Source organism: Sceloporus occidentalis, unplaced genomic scaffold (assembly GCF_023333645.1).
Source record: "Sceloporus occidentalis isolate IW3139 unplaced genomic scaffold, rSceOcc1.0.p SCAF_37, whole genome shotgun sequence".
Taxonomy (NCBI): Eukaryota; Metazoa; Chordata; class Lepidosauria; order Squamata; family Phrynosomatidae; genus Sceloporus; species Sceloporus occidentalis.
Window position 1 is genome coordinate 207,173 of NW_028317017.1, and position 26,648 is coordinate 233,820.

General features: G+C 39.4%; 1 protein-coding gene across 1 annotated transcript; it reads left to right on the top strand.

The window, feature by feature from the left end:
• Positions 1 to 1,848: 1,848 nt before the first annotated feature.
• Positions 1,849 to 26,203, top strand: LOC149297659 (protein mono-ADP-ribosyltransferase PARP6-like). The gene is made up of 23 exons (XM_089488149.1): positions 1,849 to 1,891; positions 1,974 to 2,008; positions 5,456 to 5,533; positions 6,034 to 6,128; positions 6,538 to 6,598; positions 6,822 to 6,912; positions 10,292 to 10,358; positions 10,836 to 10,985; positions 11,179 to 11,359; positions 11,490 to 11,543; positions 11,651 to 11,746; positions 12,126 to 12,218; positions 12,345 to 12,470; positions 13,754 to 13,819; positions 13,902 to 13,969; positions 14,615 to 14,663; positions 16,067 to 16,179; positions 16,782 to 16,854; positions 18,892 to 18,961; positions 22,136 to 22,215; positions 23,500 to 23,563; positions 25,444 to 25,528; positions 26,101 to 26,203. The coding sequence occupies exons 1-23, from the start codon at positions 1,849 to 1,851 to the stop codon at positions 26,201 to 26,203; spliced, it is 1,941 nt and encodes a 646-aa protein (XP_089344275.1).
• The last annotated feature ends 445 nt before the right edge of the window (positions 26,204 to 26,648 follow it).

The following is a 26,648-nucleotide window of genomic DNA, read 5'->3' on the forward strand; positions in this document are numbered from 1 at the left end:
TAGATTGAATTCTTCTCTGAATAGGTGGGTTTTTTAAGAATGTTTAACGTTAAAATAAGTAGGACTGAGTCTGACAGAACAAAGTTAGGGAAACATATCATTTTAAAAAATATGGTTATGGTATTAGTCAAGAATAATCAAATTTATTTCTTTTTTGCAAAATGATAGAAACACATTTAAATAAAGAAAGATGGAATCATGTAATTTCTTTCAATGCGACGTGTTGACCATTGTCAAAGAAAAAAGTTGCTGACAGCACAGCATCTAATCATGTGCAATCAGTGTAAATCACTGCTGCTCTCTGAACAGAGAGGGGACAGTTGCCTAAATGGTTGATGAGCTGGAAATTAGCTCCTTGAAAGCAGATTTTCAAATCTAAACCAGGAGATCAGAATTATGAGCTAATCAACTATTTGCCGGCCTAAACCAGAAAACTAAGTCTTACTACACAAGCCTATGTTTGGGTCATGCTTTCCATATAGTTTATAAAAAAAGTGGAATCTGTTAGTTGAAACGTAAAATAGTCTTTGACAAAAAACAATACAGAAAGGGCACTTAAAGGAAAGAATCGTGTAGTACCCCAAGGTATGACCTCCAAAGATGCCTAAAGAAATACACTAGACTTGTGAATTCGTATTTGTACGAATTTTGGTAAATTAGGTGTGTCACAACCTTGGGTTAAAAAGTGCTGTGATTTCTATCTATATTGTGATTTTTTTTTTGTGCCTTTGTTCTCTCTCCCGTGCCGCTCCTGTCCATGTCCCACATGCCCTAAACCTTCATATCCCGGACGCCATTGACAACACCAGCGCACTCTTTTACCGCTATTAACCCACAGATGAACCAAGAACGATTTGGAGAAGGAGCCTCCTGTGGATTCCCGGCCGCTGGGACTTCAAGGAGAGTGGAGGGAGACTGACGCAGTTGCCGAATTTCACAGGAGGACCCTCCATGTGGAGTGGGACAATGGAGCGTGTATGTCCCCATGCATGCACTGAAGGAATGGGGCTAGGGCTGCAACTCATCATTATTTTCATAATCAATTAGTTGGCTGATTATTTTTTCAATTAATTGGATAAAAAAATATGCAATTTTTTTGTTTATTTAAAACAATTTTATGAGGAGACCGGGGAACTTAATAATGGAAATTGGGGACTGGATCAGACTGAAGGGTGGGATGGAGTTTATTTCATTTGCAGAGCAGAGGGTGGGAGGGGGTTAATGAGGGGAACGGGGGTTATGATGGGAACTTGGGACAGGATCAAGCAAGCGGAGGGTGGGAGATAAGGGGGAGTCAATGATGAGATAAGAGGGAGAGAGACTGGGGACCGGATCAGACCGAAGGGTGAGAGGGAGTTAATACATAGGACTCAAGGCACTGGTGCTGGCAGGGCCGGCCCAAGACATAATGCCGCCTGAGGCAAGGTTTAAAATGCCGCCCCCCCATTATCTACCCTTCCTCTGATGCCCCCGCACACTATCTACCCTTCCTCTCCTGCCCCCCCCATTATCCTCTCCCTCCCTAATATCTACCCTTACTCTCCCTCCCTCCCTCCCTCTTATCTACCCTACCCCCCCCCCCCCCTTTGTACTTACCTTTCAGCAGTCCCTGCTCGGTCTCAGTGCCGGCTTGAAATGCTGAGCGCCGGAAATTACGTCATCTTTCGGCGCTCAGCATTACAAGCCGGCACCGAGAACGAGGGCTCGCAGAGGAGAGAGAGGGGCGCCGAGCGGGTAAGCGAAAACCACTCGGCGCCCCTCTCTCTCCTCCGCTTAAAAAAAAAAAAAAAAAAGGTGCTTGGGGCCCGTTCAAAAGTGCTGCCTGGAGCAATTGCCCCACTCTGCTCCATGGTAGGGCCGGGTGGGGGCCTCCATCACCAGCAGACAAGCGGTAAGTGACATCACTAAAGTAAAGCTTCCTTACATTACATCTAAACCATTAGATTATAATCTCTATATTCCATCTATTCCAGGGCGGGTGGGGGCCTCCGTCGCCAGCAGACAAGCGGTAAGTGACATCACTAAAGTAAAGCTTCCTTACATTACATCTAAACCATTAGATTATAATCTCTGTATTCCATCTATTATTTCCTCCAGGCTATACATGTTAGGATTTCTTAGTCTTTCCTGATAATTTTTATCTTGCAAACCATTCAACATTTTAATGATTCTTTTTATCAATGCTTCCTATAGCATTTACTACCAGATCTTGAATGAACCTAGAGCCCCCAGGTAAAAGTCTCAGGTCTTCCCCTTAATTGCAATCAAAACTTGTGTTAACCAATTATTAGCTACTTCAAGGGTGCACTATAAATTGGGTTTATGGGACCTCAGGTGTCTCTTCTTCAGATGGAATATACAATATAAAGGTATCTCTATAATTAATGAAGTGATTTTAAAACACATGCACAGAAAAACAAAAAGAAAAGAAATGCAACAATTAAATATTTAATATTTATCCATATGAACTATGTATGTATCTCATCAGTGTCCATTAGTATATTTACCTGCTTTCACTGATCGTGATATAGAGGATGCTCAGTATTTTGGAGTGCTAGATGTACACATGTAAATGTTGGGTACCAGTCCCAGCTTTACAGAGGAGGTCACGTGACTTGCAGAGGATACTCTGAGCAAGCGCACTCAGCTCTTAGCTGCCATCAGCACAGGAATAACAAAGGCAGGAGCAGCTGTGCCCCTGACAGCCAGAGACATCCCTCAGCTGAGAGATACCAGCAAACAGCAGTGTTTTCGAGAGACAGATTTCATCCAAGGAAGATAACCAGACACACCTTGATTTTTTATTTCCTGCTTTTTTTAAAGGGATTGATCAGCTACAAGAGACAGCTAAAGACATTTTGTGACAGCTCCTACTTGAGCCAGATATATAGAGAAACCTGCAAATGACAGCAAAATTGAGGGACACTCAAATTCAGCCACCAGAGATTTTCTTCGGCAGAGACATCTAGACATCCTTTGGCACACAGAGAGCCATTTTCATTCTACAGCTCCTGCCTGCCCTTCCCAGGATCTGTCCCTCTCTCCCACACACTGTGACAGCGGCATCTTGAGACCCTTAGTGATTCCCCCCACCCTCACATTTTCATTTCTCATACAATCTGCCATCACCAAATCACCCATCCACGTTTGTATGTCTGATACAATTTGCACCCATTGTCTGACAATCCATTTCCAAATTGCCTGTATGCCTTCGGCATTACACACACTAGAATGCTTATAAATGCATAGTTTTGATTAACAATCCATCATCAGTACACATAGTAATGTATATAGTCTGAACATACCATAAAAACACATATATTGCTATGTAAAGAAACAAGTATGCACATATGACATTCGCATTTATTATCATAGAGGAGCACACAGGAACCATACATTACTGACACTTACACACCCTTCAGCCTTGTCTCATTTTATCAAGCTGCATTGCACAAAGCCTAACATGTGAGTATAAAAATAATTATGTGTGAGCATATAAATACAGACATTTTGGGGAGAGGGATAGAATGGACCTTTGTAAATTAAAATAGATGTTCATGAATATATATATATATATATATATATATATATATATATATATATACACTGTATATAAATGAAATGGACAGTTTTAGAGATAGTCACGTGTTACTAGCATGTGGTATATTCTATGAATCACCTCTAAAAGAGTCTGTATCTGTAGGGGCATATGGTGTCCAATTATTGACAAAGCTCCATTACATCATCTATATTTGTAGCACAGCGATACTGTGATCAGTGTGCTATACATGGCAGAACGCCTCTTTTCTTTTGTTCTGTATTGTTTTTGTATTGTATCTATACATACTGCTATGTATACACTTCATTGACATGTAAAGGTCCACAACTGTGTAGATGGCACTCTATATTAGCAGCCATTAATATAAATCATTTATTAGAGCGCTGTGTTATTTAGCAAGGATGAATGTGCATGTAGAGAAATACAATTGAATATGGTATGCGAAGATCATTTGTCAATTAAGCACTTCACACCAGTAGCTTATACAAGCACATGCCTTTTATACGTACCTGTACATATACACCCAACTAGCAGATGGAATTCATTTAAAGCATTAACACATACTGAGGGCACAGAAAAATATATGTTAGGGTACCCAACAGGTAGCTCTGAAGCAGCAACGCTCAGCCAGCATTCTGAATGCAAAGGAGTGTATGGGTGAGCATCATGAGATTTATTCCCCTACAGCTAGCCCTTGGTAGCCCTGATCCAGGGTAATGAGTGCTACAAGCATTTGCCATGGGAACACATATTATTCTTCTTGTATGCCCGTTATCCCTTAACACGCCTAAATTTCTAAACAGCATTCTGATAAGACACAACAGCTTATCAGAGTGCTAGTTAACATGTGTTATTATGGTTACTCAGCAGGAAAAGTTTGAGAGGAGAAATATAAACTGAAAAACGAAAAACTAAAAACACCCAAAAAACACGTGTAAGGTGATGGTAAAAGAATAGGAACCAAAAATTACTTCTCTAATGTATCACTGCCGCAGCCCAACCAGAACGCTCCTCTCGGCGTTCAAACACGTAACCAGCAAAATTCGGGGCGCATGTGTACATAGAAAAAAGAAATAATCTTATAGTGTAATATTGTCAAGAACAAGAAGCTATGTAAAAGGTGTGAAATGCACTCACAAACAGTGCCAGCACAACAGGCTCGTCTGAGGTATGAAGACTGAGAGCAATGATTTACAGAATTTTCATTTTGAGTACACTCCTAATGCATTCTATATATGCGTCCATTAAGTTAAAAATTGAAGATTAAAGTTGAAGATAGATAAACAGATACCTTCCACATGGTATTGTCCTTATTTCTTTTTGTCTTTTCCCTGACATTGTTGTGACTCTTTCAATTTGGGTCATTTGTCTGATACCTCCAGTGCTCTCTCCATACAGGTGGCAATACATCACGTTCTGAGCAGTCCTGGCATGCCTGCTTATGTGACAATGACAGCTCGGCTATTAACAGGGCCATTGGATCCCCATCCATGAGACAATAGCCAGGGTGCCCAACACCTCTACACAAATGGTAAGATGCACCACATTATGTGGGGCAGAGGAACCTTAATATATAGATCACCTTAGATAAACTGTTTTCTGAACATTAGTCTTGGAGCTGTGATATTCCTCTGCCTAGAGCATTAATGAAAGAAAGAGAGAGGGGGTAAGTGTACATATGTTCTTTTTATATGTTTCAAAAATACATTTGCTACTGATTAATTAAAAAAAGTAGTTATGATGAATGCTTTACATTGGTCTCTACAGAAGCAACAGGCTCAGAGTAGATTTGTCATGTCAAAAGATGAATCTTTTAAACTTTGGCGAATCTTTATGAAATAAAAGAAACTAGACATTACTGAGGAGATCGTATACACTGATTTTTGTCATCTTTAGGACATCAAAGGTCACAATTGGGCTGAGGACGACTCTGATGGGGACAACGAATGTGGGGAGTTCCTATATGGAGTTCAGGTATATAATTATAGATCTATTCCTCCTCACTTAAGCCATAGTAAGTTGTTCTGGTTCTGGTGCGCATGACTTTCACATACATGAGATTCCTTATAAGGTGGGCTAGGCACTTTTTATGGAGCTCCACTTTTTGGGGGTGCCGTGGAAAACAGGAAGATGTGGTCTAAGGGTATCAGTTTTTAACCCTACATTTCTCATTTTAACCATAAACAGTACATGTGTGTTCTACTCCCACATGCTGACTGTTCACTTGCCACCAGCATATTTTAATTTTTGTAAAGTTATTTTCAATCATGAGGAAGCAGGCTTGGTCTTTTCTCTCGCAATCCTGTAAATATTGACTTGAATACACCAACAAACAGGAACAAGAATATTTTATACACTCATACACAAATACATCACAGTTATCTAACTCCAGTCTTCCATCTCATCCATTCCTTTTTAAATCTTGATATTGAACTATGGATCCATTGTTTTAACCCAATTCTTTTCTTGTTCAGGGTACGTGCTGTGCAGATCTGTATAGACATCCCCAGTTAGATGCAGATATTGAAGCTGTGAAGGAGATATACAGTGAGAGTGCTGTGTCTGTCAGGTGAGAGGCATGAATATAAAGTATAGCATATATAGGTGCATATAGTCTATTTGAGATTTTGTTAAAGCTTGGGAAAATTGATAAGCTCCGCTTTCCATAATGAGTAGGTTCAATTCTTATCTAAAAAAATACTTTTAATGCTATGGGGTTTATTCACTAAAGATAAAGGTGACACATCTCACTAACTCCATTTTATACAGTCCAACCCCAGTGAGCTTCCACTGAAGGGAGAACTTTGCGGACTCAGCGTAACACATAGTTAAATCCGGTTTCTTTAAAGTCTCTTTACTGATTGCCTTCTGCACAGCCCTTTTTGCAGGAGAAACGTACCTGGGGTTTCTATATAGCATTGATCGCATAACATTACTTTGTGTTGATCTCCCACAACACTATCATTTATCTCCTTCAGAGAGTACGGGACCATCGATGATGCTGATATCGACCTGCATATAAACATAGGATTTTTGGATGTAGGTCCCCTTTACTATTGTTCCCTTGTTTGGTGTTTCTTTATGTTTTTTTTCTTTGTTTGTCCGCTCCTTTCCATTGTTATTGATGTGAGTTGTGTTCCTAATTCTCTCATTTGCCTACAATCACTACCATCTCACATTTCCGTTCCCTGTCATGCAGTCTCTCTTCATGCCTGTTGTCTTTTTTAACTTTTCCAAATTCTTTACTCTGATCCTGCTGCAGGAAGAGGTAGCCACTGCCTGGAAGGTTATCCGCACAGAACCCATAGTCCTTCGCTTACGCTTCTCCCTCTCACAGTACCTGGATGGTCCTGGTAAGTAATTCCTTTATATGTAGCCCACCTTTACATTTTTGTTGGCAGTCCTTTTTTTGTATAAAGTGCATTCTAAATGTTCATAACCTGTAAGAGTACTGTGAGGATTGTTGGTATTTGGCTATATCCAGTCCAGTCACAGTGTATTACCGGCTATGTGTAGATTAAGGTCTGAGTCTTTACATCGGGAAAGATGGGTAGACTAGATGGGCCGAATGGTTCTTATCTACCATTAAATTTACTATAAATCTTTATTAAAGAACAAAGTTATAATGCAAATCTGCAAAGTATGAGCATTACATAAAAATACATGTACCCGCTTGATTTGTGGTATATGAAATCTAGGATCTTGCTTTGGGTTATGCTTTTTATTTTGAAAAACCCGGCTTTAACTCCATGACAATTGATGGTCCGGGCACATCGCGTACTAACATCCAGTTAGCGACAAAAGGACTGTCATGGCTTTGGATGGGTGCAGAAAGCGATCTACGTTCGCTTTCTGCACCCAAACGGTGTTGCTGTAATACTTCGATGTCGAGGCATTCAGCAACATCGAGATCGGCATTAGGGGCCATGCCTGGCCCTTCCCCGGGGGGGTCAACATCCACCATACACTGTATGGTGAAGGACAACCATTTTAAAAGAGTTCAATGGTGTTGCTGAAATGCCTCGACACTGAATGCCCATCCCAGGATGCGCTGTGACCGCTGTTAGCGGTCACAACTGCCACTGCGAGTGATTTTGCAAGATGGCGGCACATCCTGTAAACAAAATGAACCCTCCTGAGAACTCTGGCTCCCCTTGCAGGTTGAATACAGGTACTGCATTTAATCATGCAAGTCAGTGGAACCCAGCTTTCTAATCACAATGTGATTAGTAAAATAAAAAAAAAAAAAATTATAATAAAAAAATATAAAAAATAAATAAATTGTAATATGTAAAAATAATTTCCGGGAATTGGCCGGGTTCAACAATGTCCCAATTAACACAGGGGGAAGGATGACCACATGTCTAATTTCCAATTTGAAAAATGCACACTTTCCAAATGTGGCCTTTTAGCCCCCAAACAATCCAGCAAACCCATGCATGTGGGGTATCACTGTACTAAGGAGATGTTGCTGAATACATATTGGGGTGTTGTGTGACAGTGACATATACCATGACCTTTAAATCCATACCTAAAGTACAACGTGTGTGGTAAAAAAACACACAAAGATAATAATGCAAATTTGACAAAGGCTGGTGGTAGAATTAGTGCATGGAAAGACACAGGGGGAAGGATGTGCGCAGACAACCTCCGCTGCTGGCACTTCTGCCAGGGCTTCATAGACGGAGAAGCACCGGCGGAAGTGCCGGTAGCTGAGGTTGTCTATGCGCATCGCTGCCGCAGGTGAACGTCTGCACGATGCGCATAGACAACCTCCGCTGCAGGCACTTCCACCGGGGCTTCTATGGTGGAACACCGCAAGGGTGCTCCACCATAGAAGCCCCAGCGGAAGAGCCGACAGCGGAGGTTGTCTAGGTGCATAGAGCAGACGTCCACCGGCTGCCGGAGAGAAGGATCCAGGTAGCCTGCAGCGCTGCGGGGGATCTGGATCCTAACCCTGCTGCTTTCCTGCAGCAGGGCTAAATGAAAGTAAAATAAAAAACACCTGCCCGGCGCCCGGAACTAAATGTCCCAGGCATCAGGCGATACGAATTGTGCATCCCTGCACTAAACCCAGAATATAGGCCGCACTTTTCCTAAAGTGGGGAAAAAAGTGAGGCCTATATTCGTGCAAATACGATATATATATATATATATTTCATACCAGCTTAGGGCGAATATTACAAGGTATACATTGCTACTTGAAGGCCTGCTGTCAACAGAGGGGCTGGTCTCATTGAACTGATAGAGGGTCTCCCTCGTTACGGCACGCACTTCATTGTAGCTGTCGCATGGCAACCTTGCAGCGCTCTGCAGCTGAGCGATACAAGGTGGCTCATTGGGTAAGATGGACAGTTAACCACTAGTCCTGCCCACTTCCACAAAAGACACCACCCACTCTCTCATCTACTGTGTTGCTTAGGATTTTTTCACAACACGTGTTTATTTATTTAGAAAATGTTTAACCAGGAAGAATACATTGAGATTTCTCTCTTTTTCAAGTATGTCCTGGAGAGTTAGAAAACATATGAGAAAATAATAATAGATATTAATAATAATAATAAGAATAGTAATTATAAACAAAAGGTATAAAATAAAGATAACTAAATACAATGAGGCAAACATTTTAAGGAATCTTAAACTAAAGAATGATTTGATGGTTTCTGGTTATTCAACATTTGAGGATCTCTGTAAGAGAAAGCAGCTCGATATACTTATTTCGTGCAGTGTGGAACCATGATTAAGTTGCTGCAAAATGACCAGAGATTGCAGGAGATATGGAGGGCTGGAGTGTTCATGCTGCTTAGATATGGTGGTAGACAGACAATGTTTCCTTCATGTCATCATGTACTGATGTAAGTATAGACCAGGGGGTAACATTCATCCAAAGTGATGGTGAGTGAAGCAGTTTGTGAACTGTCACTGGTTGATCAGCATCACTGTGCCCACACCGTAAACATGAGTTTTTCATACTTACAGGAAGTCTCAAGTTTGCGTGTAATCATCCTAAGACTTCCGGTGTGAAGGGCTTAATTAAGATTCCTGCAGACTGCCTTAGCTGCGAGGCAATCCCGCTATTGTAAAGTAATGCTTAAACACCTCCGCTAACACTCTCCTTCCTATTGAGCACTAGCCAAGTTTGGGTTACCAAAAAAAAAAGCAGGAGTCAAGACCCAGTTCAGAGGAAAGGTTTGACAAACTGGGCTTATAGTCATTAGAGTGGAGCGCCAAAGGACAGCTAGAGATCCACAAGCCTAGCCCAGTAAACACGCAGAGGTGAAGTAGCCAGAAAACGCTCAGGGATGGTGCCAAGAATACTGGAAATAGGCCTGGCAGTCAAGTACTCATCCTGATGCTAAAATTTCCGTTTTGACCTGGAACATCAGCAACCCAATGTATGGCAGCCTGTGATATAATGCATAGACATGCTTTAGAAGGATTTACCAAGCTCTGAATTGTTGTTCTTGGGTATGGAGGATTCCATGAGATTATACATTTTATCTTCTGAGGAGATACAGATTATCTGATAGGGACATTATATATCCACCGTTCCTCAGTTTAATGGGAAGTTGGAGACCTTTTAGTCCTCTGGTAAATATCTGACAAACAGCTGTACAAAATATTACACGTGTGGAATGTCTCAAATATATTAACTTGCTGTAAAGGAAGACTCGCCTGCTAGTTACAAATGAACATTTGTCAAGAACACTGTTTCTTTTATTTTGTCTGCAGAACCCACCATTGATGTTTTTCAGCCGTCAAACAGAGATGACTTTGGTCTTGGAATTCAGTTGAAGAAGTGAGTGTTGGGAATTGAGGGATGAAAAGCTGTAGGGAGGAAAAGCTGTAAAGAGAAAAATAAATTTATGAATGCGACATTAGAGTGTAAAGACAAAAAAGGCACAATAAAAATTTGTGAAAGCATGCATGTTAAGCTTTTGGGAAGAAAATGTTGAAAAGGTAAACTATCCCTTTATAAAGATTAAAAGCTCTTTTCTCAACCCCTACCTTTTATTTTCATTGCAGTCTCAAATGTTATAGCCATGCAGACAGCAATAAATAATAATACATATTCCAAACATACCATATACCTTTGTATCATATTTTGTCTCACTCCTTAACTCTGTTTCTCTATCACCCTGTTTTCACAATGCCAGCTCTGTCCTGCCCAATTTGTGACTGTTCTATGGCCCTTCTCCCACCTTTCATCCTGTCTTCTCCTTCCCAATTTTTGTTTCTTTGCCTACTTTCTGCCTATTATTTTTATTTCTTGCAGGATTCTTTCCCTCTTTTCCTCTCATCAGTGGAGGTATCTCAGCAATGAGGTTTTGCGTTCCCAGCAAGAGAGGAGGCTCCGATGGCTCAGAGTTAGCGGTAGCATCAAAAGATTCCGGGCTGGGCTTAGCATTTTCTCCCCTGTACCCAAGTAAGGAGTCTACCCTATATCTCTTAATTAGTACTGTCTCTTAATTCTCATATTCCTGGTTGCATCTCAGTTGTTCCTAACTTTAGTCTTATTGGGGGTTTTTTATTTCCCTTATATAATGTTATGTTTCCCCCTCAGTGTGTTTTTTTTTTTTTTTCTGGTTTGCCTTTTTCATATTTGGACTTTATCCCAGATCTCCTAGTTTCCCTGGAGTTCAAGACTCTGGTGTACGGAGCAGCCTAACTGGGCCTGATCTCCGAAGTGGCCTTGCTGGGGCAGATCTCCGTGCCCCTCGTCTTATGAACAGATCTGTATCTTGCACTCTAAGGAACCCCAAAACTGAGATTTATGGATCTCATAACCCTACAACCCAGGTAAGACATAACTATAACAGTCACAGATAAACAAGGCATTTAGATACAGTGATATACTGTATATATGTGTGATTTAAGAGAGGCTAGCAGCCAAAAGTACATACATACTAAAGGTTTTTACTCTGTGTAGGTCAGCGGGCACTGTAAAACAGTACCTACTCTGGAGTATGGATTTCTGGTGCAGGTTAGAATATTTTTTCCTACCTATTCTCTGCTCATCGTCTATCTTTGAATGCTAGTCTCAAGGTTGACACTTCACCATCCTGCCTCACACGTTCTATTCCTATACAGATAATGAAGTATGCAGAGCAGCGTCTCCCCACTCTAAACGAATACTGTGTTGTGTGCGATGAGCAGCATGTCTTCCAGAATGCATCCATGCTCAAGGTTAGCGTATGGTTTCAGAAAATACACATGCATGTGTGAACACAGGTACAGCCATCTCCCTTTACCTGGTCTGTTTTACTTTCTGCAAGAACAACAACAACAAGGAAACATAACTACAGGGTGCTGAAGGTCAATCCAATGCTTGTAAGCCTTCAATAGTATTCACATGGAGAAAAACATACCACAGCAGAACAAAACAAAGTCCTGGCGCGTTTCGCACTTAAACGTGCTTAACTGTATATCTCCTTTATTAAAACTATTCATCTACTCTTTTCTCTCATACTATTTGTATCTATCTTTTCTCACTTGTTGTCATCTTCTCTTTTTTTCTCTCACATATATCTATTATTTTGGTTTTCTGTTGTCTTTGATGCCCCAGCCAGCAGTGTGTACACGGGAACTTTGTGTCTTCTCATTCTACACTTTGGGAGTGATGTCTGGGGCTGCTGAAGAAGTTGCAACTGGAGCTGAGGTAAAGTGATTTCTTAGTAAAACTCTCTTTAACTACAGCTAAATGAGTTACAGGTGTGTTCTTATATCTTTCTCAGAAAGGTAGAGTCTTTTCATGTAATGGCATGTCTGCTCATGTGATCTCCAGGTAGTAGGCTTGCTCGTTGCCATGTGTCGGGCTGCTCTGGAATCACCTAGGAAAAGTATTATATTTGAGCCGTATCCATCAGTAGTGGATCCTAATGACCCCAAAACACTGGCCTTTAACCCTAAGGTAAGGTAAAATTATTGTGACATTGAATTGTAGAAGATTCTATTGCTTGGTTTTCCTTACTTGTAAATAAAAAAAGTTTTACAGGCTACATAGTCATATATGAACCGCTGTGGCAGAGATAAAAGACTTGTTTCACTTTGTTTCTTTTTATATTCTAGATTTTATATTGGAGAAAGGACAACATAAAAGCATGACACTTACCTTACACATGTTCTGATAAAACAAATGTACACCGATCAGCCATAACATTATGACCACGGACAAGTAAAGTGAATAACACTGATAATCTTGTTATTATGGCACCTGTCAGTGGGTGGGATATATTAGGCAGCAAGTGAACATTTCGTGCTCAAAGTTGAGGTGTTAGAAGCAGGAAAAATGGACAAGCATAAGATTTTAGCCACTTTGACAAGGGCCACATTGTGATGGCTGGACGACTGGGTCAGAGCATCTCCAGAACTGCAGCTCTTGTAGGGTGTTCCCCCACAGGTTCTCTGCAGTGGTCAGTAGCTATCAAAAGTGGTCCTAGAAATGAAAAGCTGTAAACTGGCAACAGGGTCATGGATGGCCAAGGCTCATTGATGCATTTGGGGGGAGGTGAAGCCTAGCCCATGTGGTCAAATCCTACAAACGAGCTACTGTAGCTCAAATTGCTGAAAAAGTTAATGCTGGTTCTGACAGAAACACACAGCACAGTTTGTTGCATATGGGGCTGTGTAGCTGCAGACTAGTCAGGGTGCCCATATTAACACCTGTCCGCTGCCAAAAGAGCCTACAATGGGAACATGATTAAAACGAGCTGGACCAAGGAGTAATGGAAGAAGGTGGCCTGGTCTGATGAATCATGTTTTCTTTAACATCACGTGGATGGCCAGGTGCGTGTGAGTCGCTTACCTGGAGAACGCATGGCACAAGGATGCATCCATAGGGGCCCCACCTCGCAAATTACAGGACCTAAAGGACCTGTTGCTAACGGCTTGGTGCCAGATTCCACGGCACACCTTCAGAGGTCTAGTGGAGTCCATGCCTCGAGGGGTCAGGGCTGTTTTAGTGGCAAAAAAAGGACCTACACAATATTAGGCAGGTGGTCTCCATGTTACGGCTGATAGATGTATATTCCAATGTAAAACCATTCACATTTTAGGAAAATTTATAAATCTCACCACAAAATACCGTAGAAATTGGCTATTAATCAACATGTTTAGAAATGTCCCAGGTACAGCCATAATTTCATTTTATCGTATTTTTTAGATGATGCATTTTACTTGTTTCTTTTATTGCAGAAAAAGAACTATGAACGTCTCCAGAAAGCCTTAGACAGTGTTATGTCAATTCGAGAAATGACCCAGGTAACTTCTTAGGAGAATGTATTAGTATGAGGAACAAATCAGGGATTGTGAATATTTTTTGTTGTTTTTTGTTGTTGTTTAGGGCTCTTATCTGGAAATCAAGAAACAGATGGACAGACTTGACCCCTTGGCTCACCCCTTGCTGCAATGGTATGTTACTATGAAAAATAAGGGGAAAATAAGAGGAAGAGGAAAATAAAGATGGCTTTTATGCCTACTGATTAACAGGCTTTATTTATCAGAAATTAACCAGAACGTGAAAGTATAGTGTTATTTCTCATTCTCTGGTTTGATGGACAGCCAGGGTCAAGGGAATGAGTGACATTAGTATGCACAGACCAATTCCATTCAACTAAATCAGATTAAATGACATGAATGTTTTAGGTGTGTTTACTGGAACCAGAAGGTAATACGATCACCATAATAGTGTATTTTTCCTAATGCCAAATCTGTCCCTGCTTAAGAAAGTTTACAGTAGAGTTACAATTAATATTTTACAGCATACTCTAATACAATCTGACAATCCTTCATCAGTGTTGTGTGTCATTACTTTTCAAACTCTGTGCCAGAACGACTTTAGGTATTATGTATCTATTCAGATTAATACCTTATACAATATAATACTTTCACAAGCAACACATTATTATTGTTATTAATATTCAGAATTAATTTGTTTATTAAGGTTCTAAGATTGATTTTTGGGTTTTTAATCATATCTCCTTATAATGAGCTGGACCTTTCTTTTTAGCTATTGTATTATTTTAATGTGTGGGTTTTTTCTGTTTCTCCTTATAGGATCATTTCCAGTAACAGATCTCACATTGTCAAACTTCCCCTGAGCAGGGTAATTATTTATTTCTTTAATGTAGTTTGTAAAGAGATAGGAAGTATTACTTAGAAAAACAGTTCTAATGACCATGAAAATGTTAATACACGGTTATGTACAAATACTTATTTGATGGGATTGTGATGGGATTGTGTGAACTTCCTTAAAAGTCATAGTCAGGCAGAGTAACCAGAGGAGCTGCAAATATACACACACTGTAAGCAGAAATGCTGTGTATTGCATTAAGATATTGTACAGGAGAGCTATTAGAAGTGTACAAGCACATAGGAAGAATAACACAAACATTCAGTTCTGTTAGGAAACACATGACATAGGGTTTTAGTCACTAAATTATGTTTCGTAGGTGATACAAAAAGTTTTTTTTTTTATCAAAAGTAAAACAGCAGGACTTCCAGACCAAGTGAATATCTGTGAAGAGAAAGGGAAAAATCCCTATTAACCTTTATTAGAAAGTAAGAGGGACCCAACCTAAATCCCCAAAACTTTCATTACAACTTTTTTGTTTTAAAGAAAAACATTTTATGAGAATAGGCTAGTAGCTACCAGGTAAGTAAAGCTTGGTTGTAATGGCTGGGCCTTAATAATGCACAGGGAAGTCTAAATTTAGTAAGTTAGTTACAGTCAGAGATCTGCTTAACCATACTAGTAGTATGTTTACCCCTTGGGGTACTTTTGGTCAAAATATTGTAAGAATTATTGTACTGTTTATTTGTACATACAAGAAGAATACATAAATATCTCATGTTTTTACCTACTACATGTCCTGGAGAGCATTAAAAGTTTAGAGTGTACTTGTTAGCAAACACTGTGTTAAGCCTCCATTCTTTAGGTCACCTAGGTACTCAAGTGGCATAGTGCCACACACATAAAGAGGGTAGCCAATCAGCTCTCCAGCTGTTGTGAAACTATACCTCCCATTATGGTCCGCCTGTCTTAAGATAAAAGGACGCAATGACACAAATGTTAGATCTCGTAAAAGCCATTAGGATGCTTATTTTGAATGTTTATTCTTCTTATAAAATAAGCACTGTGCTGGTAGTGAAAGCCCATTATGAAATGTTTACAACCTTCTGAAATGTATTCAATACAGGATTAATTTGCTGCATGGATTTTTCCTCTCTCTTCCCCACCCAATTTCATCCACCTTTTTTCCATTCTAATATCTATGTTTTCGTTGGCCTCTTTCCACCTTTTTTCCGTTCTGTCCTTTATTCTGTCTTTTCATCCTTCTTTCAAACTCATATCTTTCTTTTCGTCCTCATCTTGATTTGCCTCATCACCACACTTTCTATACCTCTCCTCTGCCTTCCTTCTTTCACCCACAATTCCATGTTTACGTCTTTTCTCTCGTGATCTGTCTTATCCTACATCTCCTCTCACTCCCCTGACTCCACTGGTAGCAGCTGAAGTTCATGCACACCTCTCATCAATTTTTGCTGCTCAGTAGTCCCCCAGCCAAGGAGGCCCGATTCCGGACAGCCAAGAAACTCTACGGAAGCACATTCGCCTTTCAGTGAGAGCGGTGGGGTATATGGGGAGAAAAAAAAGAGTTCAGTCAGATGGGACACATTACGGTACTAGGGTGTAAGAAAGATTGGTATAACAAAAAGACTGGGATTTTATTCAAGTACTAAGGTAGTGGGGTAAGAGATGAGGAAGTGGGGAGCAGAAAACACAGAAGGATGTGAAAAGAGTATATGAAACAAGAAGAAAATAAGGAATAAAGGAAATTGAAATATCAGAAAATTTGCACGCAACAAAGGATATGAAGAAACTGAAGTGTATCATGAGGAGAGAGGCAGAGCAAAATCTAATTAAGAAAGTAATATAGGAAGGAGGATAGGAGAAAAACCGGGGATGGGGTGAAATTTGTGTCAGGTGTCCAAAAGTGGGGTTGAATGCAAGCATTAAAAGTTTTGGAGGGAAAAAGGAGAACAGCATAGGTAAAAGAAAATGCATGTTAAATGTATACAAAGAACAAGCAGATGGTTTGAGTAGATGAACAAAGAGCATAAGAAGAGACGATAATAGGTTAAGTGAGAAGCAGGGTAAATAATGTAAGGAGGTGGGGAGTAATTTTTTCTCCATGGAGTACAAATCTCTTTCTCTTACCAGCGGCTCTCATATTGAGAACTGGCACTCCATTCTACGAAACGGACTGGTGAATGCATCGTACACTAAACTTCAGGTAAATGTGCAGCTGATTATACAAGGGAGATGATAAATGAAGAATGCATTGCTATAAAGCTGACACAAAAACTGTAGCATTCTTTCCCCATTACAGGAATCATTATATGTGAACTATGTAGTATACGTAACTACTTCATGGATATGTTAACGTAAAATATAGCTGTATTAAAACCGCAAATTGTGAAGCAGCAGACTAGGGGAATCTACCATGATGTGATGCATGGGTGAGCTTTCGCTCATGTAGTTCTGTGAAGTGTATATGCCATAGTATGGAAGCTTTTCCTACAGGAACTCCATAGGATGCAAGGTTTCTCTGAAAGGAGTATGGTTTCTTACTTTCATTGTGCAATATCCGCTGCAGAGCTCTGTCACCTAAAGTAATTAATCAAGTTGTTTACTTACCAATAGCAACGTTTTTTGAAAAGTGAAAATAAAGGAAAAATCCACCCTTATATATTTTTTATAAATTATTTTGTTGCTCCGTCCATGCTAATACATTGTCCTTTGAGATGGCTTGTATTTGAATGTGAGTTAAATATGGGAGAATCTCCCTATTTTCCTTTTTGGTACATCTATAGGAATGTGACCCTGGTAGGATCTCACTATGAATGTTCAGTTAAACTTTGGACACTAGTTCATAAGAAAAAATCTGAACCCAAATATAATTGAGAGTGTCTTTCCAACTGTTCACAAAGGTTGAAGTTGTGGAAAGTTGACATTTGGCTGCCATCTTGCAGAGTTGAGTTGAAAAAAGGCTTCAGCTTCACCAAATCAACTTGACTCCTTGCGGCATGGGATGTCCCTTTGTACTATGCACTGTAAAGGTGAAAATCAAATCTGAAACTAAGGGTTGTCAGCAGACCTTACTCAAAGATACTTTTGCTTGATATTGGTCAGTTGTTTGTGCCAAACTGTCTGACGGCATAAGAGAGGAAGCTGGACAACTCTACTCACTGTTTGAGAGAGCGAAAGAAAGAGAGGTCTCTTTTGCTTTAGTGTCTTGAACAGTCCTACTATGTGTGGGAGAGTGTATGTATGCATGTAGCACAGAAACTATTTACACTATGTGGATAAACGTATTGGGACATCTGACCATTACACCAACAGGGACTTTGATGATATTGCATTCTAAGTACATAGACATGAATATGTAGCCCCCCCCACCCCCCCCCACCACCTTAGCAGCTATAACAGCTTCCACACTTCTGTGAAGGCTTTCTACAAGATTTTGGAGTGTTTCTGTGAATGTTTGCCCATTTATCGAGTAGACCATTTGTGAGGTCAGTCACTGATGTTTGATGAGAAGGCCTGGCTTGTAATCTCCATTCCAGTTTGTCCCAAAGCTGTTGGATGGGTTGAAGTCAGGGCTCTGCGAGCAAGTCAAGTTCTTCCACACCAAACTCATCAAACCATTCTTTACACCTCTCGATCTGAAGTTTGGCATGGTACTTGTTGATGTGAGGCCTCAATTTAATAATGAAGAGATCATCTTTTGTCCATATAGTGTATGTATGTGTCAGGCATGACTGATACTTCTCTGTAAAAGCCACACCTCACTACCTGGATCACAGTTTGGAAATGTGGTCACCCTAGACAGGAGTGGGAAAGCTCCAGGTGGACCAGCATTGGGAAATTGCCACATATGGTAATATGAGACATTCATGGTAAGTATAACAAAATTCCAGTGGAGGTAGTATAGTAAAGTAATGTTTGAATGAATGTTTGAATGAATGTTTGCCATGTGCACAAATCCATTCTGAAGCTGGATTCATATCCACCCACATGGATACATATGAGTATGTGGTTTCACATTTTTTTAGAACAGATGAGCCAGTTGATCTTTATCTGTTGTGACAATCTATTAGAAACATATAATATAACTGCAGGTAAGAACCATTCGATTCATGTGCCATGATGTCTAGATATCGCTCCTTTGTTGTCGCCTATAAGCAGATAACTTTATAAAACTATAATGATTTTGTGCTGCCTTGACCACTCTCTCCGTGAAGATCTTTACAAGTCCCTCTCTCTACAGTTACATGGAGCAGCATATGGCAAGGGCATCTACCTGAGTCCCATCTCCAGTATTTCCTTTGGATACTCAGGTAAGAGTTTCAGTACAATGACAGAAGAGATAACTGTTGTGCAGATAGAACCCTTGCATGTTAACTGCAGTATAATAATCCTAAAAGCTGAGTCTGTGAATTGTGTGCGTGCCACTGTGTGTGTGAGGTGTGGGTTTTGTGGGAGTATGTATATGAGTGATGGAAGTTCTTGTGTAAGTGTCTTTCAGTGGTGGCATTTGTGAGAGTGCTGTGAGTTGTGTTATTTTGTGTGCTGTGAGTGTTGTGGCAATGTCTGAACAATGTCAGGTGTTCTAGTGCCTGACTGTGAATGCTGTGAGATTTTTAAGTGCCTGCCAGGCTGAAAAGTTTGTTTATTTATGCATCATATAACCAAATACAGCTACAAAGTGGATTGTTTTAAGAGTACCAAATGCACTTGCAAATGTGCTGCCCCTGATAGCTGATAGTTGTCTGTAGATTTAAACTGTCCATTTGCCCAGTTGAGAATGAACTATTAATTATAGAAAATGAGGATGTATTAATATTTGTTTTGGAATGCCATTGTTTTGCTTTCTTTCTTGTTCACTGCTGTCAGTGCCTCTTTATATTAAGCTGCATGTTAAAGTTGTCTTCATTTTTTCTGTAATGCTTCTATTTATTTGATTGTCAATTGCCTCCTGGGTGTAAATATACCCACCCCACTGTGACTTGTCATTCTTGTCCCTATTAAATAAAGACATCAAATTCTAGAATCAAATCCTATGTTAAATAACACCAAATATCAAGTAAAAAAAGGAGATGTGTAATTAAACTGGAAGATCATAGAGTATATTCAGGTTGATTGTTTAAATTTAGAAATAGTCAAGTCACACAATGATGCAATCCAAAAAGCATGAAGACCGTATAACCTTAAAAGCAAGTCACAGTTTATTCAGTTACATGGAGGCAGAGTGGCAAACGGCCTCTGGGAAGTTTGGCGGAGTCATGTAACGTCATTAAGGACATGCTGAGGCATCTCCTTGGCAAGTGAGATGTGTGACTGTGTGTGTCTGGGTAAGTTAGTGTGTCTGGGTATCTTAGTATGCCTGTGTGACTGGGTATGTTACTGTGTGTATGTGTTTGTCTGGGTATATTACTGTGTGCTTATGTGTATATGTCTGGGTATGTTGGTGTCTGTGTTTGGGTATGTTTGTGTGTGTGTCTGGGTATGTTGCCTATGTCAGCTACTTTATCGCTGTGCCAATTGGCTGGCTGGTGACCCCTATAAACCTACCAGTGGTTAAGCAATTTTCCTGAAGAAAAGGCTAATGTACTACCATACTGTGCACTGTTAGGGATATTAATGAGACAAAATAGGCAAAACCAATATTTTATCACACACGCAAAATAACAACGCTATCAAATATTGTAGTACCACATCCACAATATTAATTTAAAGAGATACCCTATATTTTATCTCCGATCCTAAATTCTTTCAGATCGCTGAAAATTATAATTCAAATTAGATAGATATCGCCACGATAGTCAATCAAAAATATTATTTATTGTAAACACAATTTATAAAATATCTATATGAGTCACACAGTGCATAATATAAAACAGAAAATTCTTAAAACATGTCAAATTGAATCAGTTCCAAATACAGTATATAATCGATAGTTATCAATATGAATTACTACTTTATGAGTCTAACACACACAATTAATTTCCAGTCCACTCAGCAACCAAAATGATAATAATCAGGGCAGTATTAAAAAAAAAATCACTAACTCTCTTTATATATTATTTCAACTAATATGACGCTTAAAAGTAATTTAATAATGTCTAAGAGTATTAGTGAAGTTCCTAATAGATGCAAATAATGTCAAACTTCATCTACAGGTAAAAATACCTTTTCATCATTGTCATTATCACGGGTTATAAGCTGCAGTCTAACAAGCCGTCATATACAATAATGTCAAATACTTGCTATTTCCCAGAAAAGGGAATTCTATATGAAGAAGACAAAATTCACCTCTATTCAGAATAATAAAAATTATAATTACCACCACTTGTTGCTGCGGTCCAACTGGTCCTTGTAGAAGTTAATCCAGGTTCAGTGGCAAGAAATTAAGTGGGAAGAATATAATTTTCTAAAAGTTATTTAGGTTAGAACTCAAAGTAACTCTAAGAGTGAAATATGGTGTCAGGATCTTAAGATGTCCAATTCCAATTCTCTGGGGTAAATTTGGTGAATGAGTCCGTCAGGGTCCAATTTGTTTCAGGGTGCCTTTGTTTCAGGGTGAGTCCCCAAATTATTAAAGACATATGCTTTTAAAGACAGAGCTTATTATCATAGCCTCCACCTCTTGATTGGAATTCTCCAATCATAACGGTGGGTTTTACCCATTATAATTAGAACTTCTACTCACCGTTGTAATTTCTTAATTTACCTGCGAGAGACGCTCTGGTCTAAGAAATAACTTAAGACCATTACATATGCGTTTGGAATTTATCCATGGTCACCCTTATCTTTAGATGTTACCTCCTAGATAGTAAATCAGGTCTTTGTAGTCACCCATATCTCCAGACGTTGCCTCCTAGGTAGTAAATTTAGGCTTTGGTGGTCTTACGACGTATCCCCCATACCAATTTCCATTCCTAAGGATATGTAGTGTCTGCTCCTTAACTTTCTCATGGAAGATAATGTTAATTGGATCATATATACTGAAGCATCTATATACATGAATACTTATTTGTTCTCATTTATAGAGGGAACAAGGACAGAAAGAACTAATCATTATATGATTAAGTAAAATAAAATGGCTCTGACTCCATTTTGTGCTCATGTAAAATACAGAATATATAGAATACATGTTTTCCCTCATAAAATATCTGACAGCACAGCCAATGAATACAGATCAAAAACCGCTTTCAGTTATTGATGGTACTGTAGTTTGGGAAATGCTTTTGACTTGATAAAGGGAGGACTCCCGAAAGCTCGTCTATTATTTTAAATACTGTTAGTCCAATAAAAAAGGTATTACAAGATTCTGCAACATTCTGGTTTTTTTCATAGTTATTGATGGAAAACATACTATTACTGTACAAATGAATGATATATTTAAGCAGCCAAAGCAATAAATATTGTATTGTATATTGTATATTGAGATGCAGAATATAAGGGCACCGTATAAATCAATAAATAATATTATATATTTTTTGTTATACTAGGTATGGGGAAGGGGCAACATCGGATGCCATCCAAGGATGAGTTGGTGCAAAGATATAATCGGATGAACACCATCCCTCAGGTAAGATTAGTGGTAGATAGTTGCAGGTAGATTATACCTAGGGGCGAATGTTCAGTCAAATAAGAGACACTATACTACTACGTGAAAGATGAAAGTGAAAATATGTCACACCCTTTAAATTTGATTATGCATCAATACGAGAATGGTAATGGTGTCTCTGGATACATTCTTATGAGAGATCTGTGACTGAATAAGTCAGCTGGGATAATCTACTACAATGTGATATGTGTGTGCGCTTTCAACCCAGAAAGAGAAGGTTTTCCATTCATATATAACAGCTGTGTCACAGCTCTGTGTCTGTAATGCTGATCTCACAGCTTTGCAGACATATAGTGGCAGTCTGTGCAGTGATGGATTGCCGATCCTGATCTATACTCACTATATTCACACATTTTATATGATTTATGTTATAGTCTATCATCTTAATGAAGAGCACAACAGCTAGCATATTTTATAAGTGACACCCACACTTTGGCACAAATAAAACCTAAAACAGAAGTAGTTTCTCCTTTGAGTGGGAGATCTCCAAAATTGAATACTTTAGGTAATTTACAAGTTTATCTTTCCTGTTAATTCGGTTGTATTTGGCACATCCACGGTGGTACTACTGTAGCCCTCTGAGAGGCGGCATGGGGCAAATACCATGTTGACTGCTGTAATCAGTAATTAATAGTAGAAACTACTGTTTTTCATAAACCTGGCCCCAAAAAATGCAAACCAGTGATTTTTATGGCTGTATTGTTACTGAGTTCTTGTTGCCTCTTTAATCAGTGCTGGTTGCCTGTGCGTTCTTTGCCTGTGGTGGGGTGATCATTTTCCTGGGCCATTATGCCGCACTTGGATTGAGTCAGCATGTCCTAGCTAAGTATTTCAAACAAAGGCCAGATTGCTGCAATCAGTGTGTGCGGTAATGCCAGATTGGAGAGTGATTTACATTATAAGCGACCAATTCTGAAGGTACATGATAATGAGACTTTGTGGACACAAAATATAGACTACTTCGGAAACAACAAAGTGGAGAAGTCCTTCATTCATAGTGGTTCTTTTTGTAAAAGATGCATTTGTTTCTTCTATTACCCAACATTACACTCCCACATGTATTTCCTTTATTGCCTCTAATCTAGTTCTTTTTATTAACCTATCTTCCCCTTCCTTATATTCTTCCTGGTTTTGCTTAATGTACACAATTTTATAATTTCAGTCTCTTTGTGTCTTTCCCTCTCTGTCCCTTGGTTACCCCACACTAAATCCTTCTCTTTATTCCGTTGTCCTCCCTGCTTTCAGACTCGATGCCTCCAGTCTCGTTTCCTGCAGAGTCGCAATCTGAACTGCATTGCACTATGTGAAGGTAAAGCCTCTGCTTTTAAATTGGATTCCCAATGCTTAGTATTAATTACTGTTTGTCCTGCACAAATGCCCTAACGTGTCGGCTTAGTAGCCAAAGACTTTATTTACAATGCAGTTTACAATAATACACCATTTCTACAGTAAACACACAAGATTAGCCCAGAATTTGGAACAGGCGCAACCTATGATTTCATATCATTTGGGCTGTATCCTATAGCTGGTAAGGGCAAACAACCCAATTTTCCATGCTTTAAACCCTCAACGTTATTATTCCCTATCTACCACCCTCTCTACTTCCTTGCATTACATCTAAGCCATTGAGACTGTAGTTTTAGACTAGGACCTCTTGTCATAATGTTTTACCTTCTTTGATATATACTTACATCTGGTACTTTATTGAATAATTTTTTGGATTAAAATTACTCTATCTTCCGGTCTATACATTTTAGATCCTTTAGAATTTTCTGGTAATATGTATCCTGCAAACGATTAATTGTAGTAGCTCTTTCATGGACACCATCCAGATTATCTATAGTCTTCTGAAAAACTGTAGGTAGTATATATAACGTGATATAACCACCTCCTTTGTTATGCTACTAACGCATCTAGCCATAAAACACAGAACCCTGTTTGCATTTTTCATTGCTTTCAAAACTGACTGTTAGACATGTGCCAATAAGCCAAGAACGATTTAGACACATTTTTCGGTTTGTTTTTGACCCATTTGTTTTCGGGCAATACATTTTGTTCTCTGCCCATCCAGTTCCGCCTAAAAAATTGGGGGCGTTTTTAATTTGGGAACTAAATTCGCTGCCCAGTGCGAATATTCACTCTCTCTCTCTCCAGCTCTCTAAATGTTTCTCTACCTTCTCTGCAACCACTTCACCTTCTGCCAACCACTTCCGCATCTTCTTTTTCTCTTATTCTTCATCGTCTTCTATCTTCTCCCTTCTCTTCTCTCTTCATCTTCTCTTCTTTCACGTCTTCTCCTTCTTTATCATCTTCTGTCTACTATCTTTAGCTTCATCTTCAATCTGTATCTCAGCGGTCATAACCCTGCGGGACCCATCGCCAAAGTGGTGGTGCTTACAGTGAATTTATCTCCCCGATCCTCCAATCGGGGATGAGGACTTCCCTACAAATGCTGCCATATTTCCTCAAGTTCAAGTGAGAGCAAAATAACGATGCTTGGGGTGATGTCCTCTTCCCCGATTGAAGGATCGGGAAATAACGTCACAGTAAGCGCCATATTGCCTTGAGTTCAAATGAGAGCAAAATGATTTAGGTGACGTCTTCTACCGAAAATGAATGCTGGGGGAAAGGGTGCCACCTCATGCGTCGCCATTTCGGTGGAAGTTCCCACAGGCTAATGTATGTGGAGATGAAGATTGAAGATAGAAGATGGAAGATCTACAGAGAAGGTAGGAACACATTTAGACTGTATGAGAGAGAGTGAACTAGAATGAGAATGTGCACCCATTCATTTTTTGCACTATTTTCATTCCGGTAAATTTGCAATTCCCACTAATCAGAATGTGCAAGTCTACTGAATGTCTTTCTTTAATTCCACTGAAACAATTACATTGGAGCTGAACATCTCCAGTCCTCAAGGTCACAAACAGACCAGGAATTCTGTGTCTTCTTGCCTGAATGTGTAACAATTACTTTTTACTACTCAAGCTGGGATATCCCAAAATCATTTGCAGCTCTTGAGGACTTGGGTTGTGTACCCTCAAATCTGTCTAATCTGAGTGATAAAAGTGGTGCATTTGCCTAGCAACCAATGTGATTTTACTGATTTCTATTGATTTGGAAAAGCACAAATTATCAAAGTGGTAGCCTTTTTTACTTCACCCTTAAAATGGATGTGTCTTTCCACAGTAATCACATCAAAGGATCTTCAGAAACATGGGAACATTTGGGTTTGTCCAGTATCTGACCATGTCTGTACCCGCTTCTTTTTTGTGTGAGTAATTACCAGTACATATTAGCCTGTGGGTAAAGATACAATAACATCCTTATTTGAGAAAAAATATTTTGTAATATGATACCATCATAGAGTATTACCTACTTAATAATCAGTTCTAACCGGAGTTATTTGTGGTATTAAACCGTACTCCCACCCTCTGTATACATATCTTAGACTCGCCATAGTGAGAGGGGATGAATACTTACAACTTCAGTACAGGCAAAGATACCAAACAACAGCATTAGTGTAAAGAAATGCCAACAGGTGGATGATATCTGTGACCAGAGCATCTGTGGTTCTATTTATATAAATCCATGCCACATATTTTGCCACTACTTAAACCTTGTTCATACCAAGTTTAATAGGTTTAATACAGTATAATCAAACATGCATTAGTATTATTATACTCAGTATATTAGCTATCTTGTCCTTCTATGTACTAATCTCTTACCAGACCATTTCTTGTACCTGCCTTTCCAATAGTTTGTGTTTGGTAACCATACCCTTAGTCATCCAGAATGTTATTTACCTAGTATGATATCACTATATTTATTACCTTAACTCCGTAGGTATGAAGATGGACAGGTGGGAGATGCCAACATTAACACTCAGGATCCCAAAATACAAAAGGAGATCATGCGTGTCATTGGAACCCAGGTATACAGCGGTTGAGGATAGAAAATCTTGGGATATTATTCAGATATAAAGGGAAATATCTATTCCAAGAGAATGAAGTAACTCGGGAACCTTTACCCCCTTCACATGCTGAAGAGAGAGGGTGCTCCTTGTAACAGGCGAGACCCCTCTGACATAGAAGGGGTCTTAAAATGATGAAGCTCTCCAAGAGACAGTAAGACTTTGTTCTGTGCGGAGATGATGGACCAGTTACCTGAGATAAAGTATGTTGACTTTGCCCTGTGCAATCCCCAGCACTTTTCCAATTTCATGAACATTTCTCATTAGTTTAAGTAAAAAAATATAATACATTTCACAGCTTTCTTTGAAATCGATATGATTTATTTATTTTGATTACTCAATTTCTACAAGGAATACATGTTAAAAAGCAACATCAGGAAATCTCCAGAAGACCAAGTGGACATATCTGTTAAGACAATAA